This window comes from Corvus brachyrhynchos, unplaced genomic scaffold (assembly GCF_000691975.1).
Source record: "Corvus brachyrhynchos isolate BGI_N302 unplaced genomic scaffold, ASM69197v1 scaffold342, whole genome shotgun sequence".
Lineage (NCBI taxonomy): Eukaryota > Metazoa > Chordata > Aves > Passeriformes > Corvidae > Corvus > Corvus brachyrhynchos.
In genome coordinates, this window is record NW_008236630.1 from 61,658 (window position 1) to 62,320 (window position 663).

Below are 663 nucleotides of genomic sequence, written 5' to 3' on the forward strand. Positions count from 1 at the left end.
AGACTCCAGTTCCCACATCCCTACACCCATTTATTTCCCAGTACAGACTCCAGTTCCCACATCCCTACACCCATTTATTTCCCAGTACAGACTCCAGTTCCCACATCCCTACACCCATTTATTTCCCAGTACAGAAACTCCAACTCCCACATCCCTACACCCATTTATTTCCCAGTACAGAAACTCCAACTCCCACATCCCTACACCCATTTATTTCCCAGTACAGACTCCAGTTCCCATATCCCTACACCCATTTTCCAGTACAGAAACTCCAGTTCTCATATCCCTTCCTGAGCACCACTTCCCAGCTGCCCCAGCAGCTCAGGCTGGTGTTTGCCCACGTTCTACACAACATTTGGTCGGTTCCTCCCAAAGCCCTCAGGTTTTGGAAGCACCAGATCTGCCTGGAATAACTGAGGGCCAACGTGCTCGGGGGCACACATTCCCAATTCGGGCACGGATCAGCCTCCTCAAGCACAACCACATCCCAAATCCCCACTCCCACCTGGGATTTTGGCTTCCTTGGCCACGAAGCCCATCCGTGACCCACGGGTGGCTGCTGTTGTTGTTGCTGTCGAGCCCAAGTCACGGGATTTTTATAAAAAGCCCAGCGAGAAACCTCAGCCCCTGAGGGGCGGCCGCAGCTTCCCGCAGGGGAAAGGC

General features: G+C 53.4%; 1 protein-coding gene across 1 annotated transcript in view; it reads right to left on the minus strand.

Annotated features, from left to right (window-relative positions):
• Positions 1-582, minus strand: part of TIA1 (TIA1 cytotoxic granule-associated RNA binding protein) — a gene marked incomplete at its 5' end in the record, with an annotated part of 16,909 nt that extends 16,327 nt beyond the window's left edge. The window contains one exon of the mRNA XM_017726653.1: positions 506-582. Within this exon, the coding sequence (XP_017582142.1) occupies positions 506-582 (77 nt within the window). The remainder of the gene's footprint in view (positions 1-505) is intronic.
• Between the last annotated feature and the right edge of the window lie 81 nt (positions 583-663).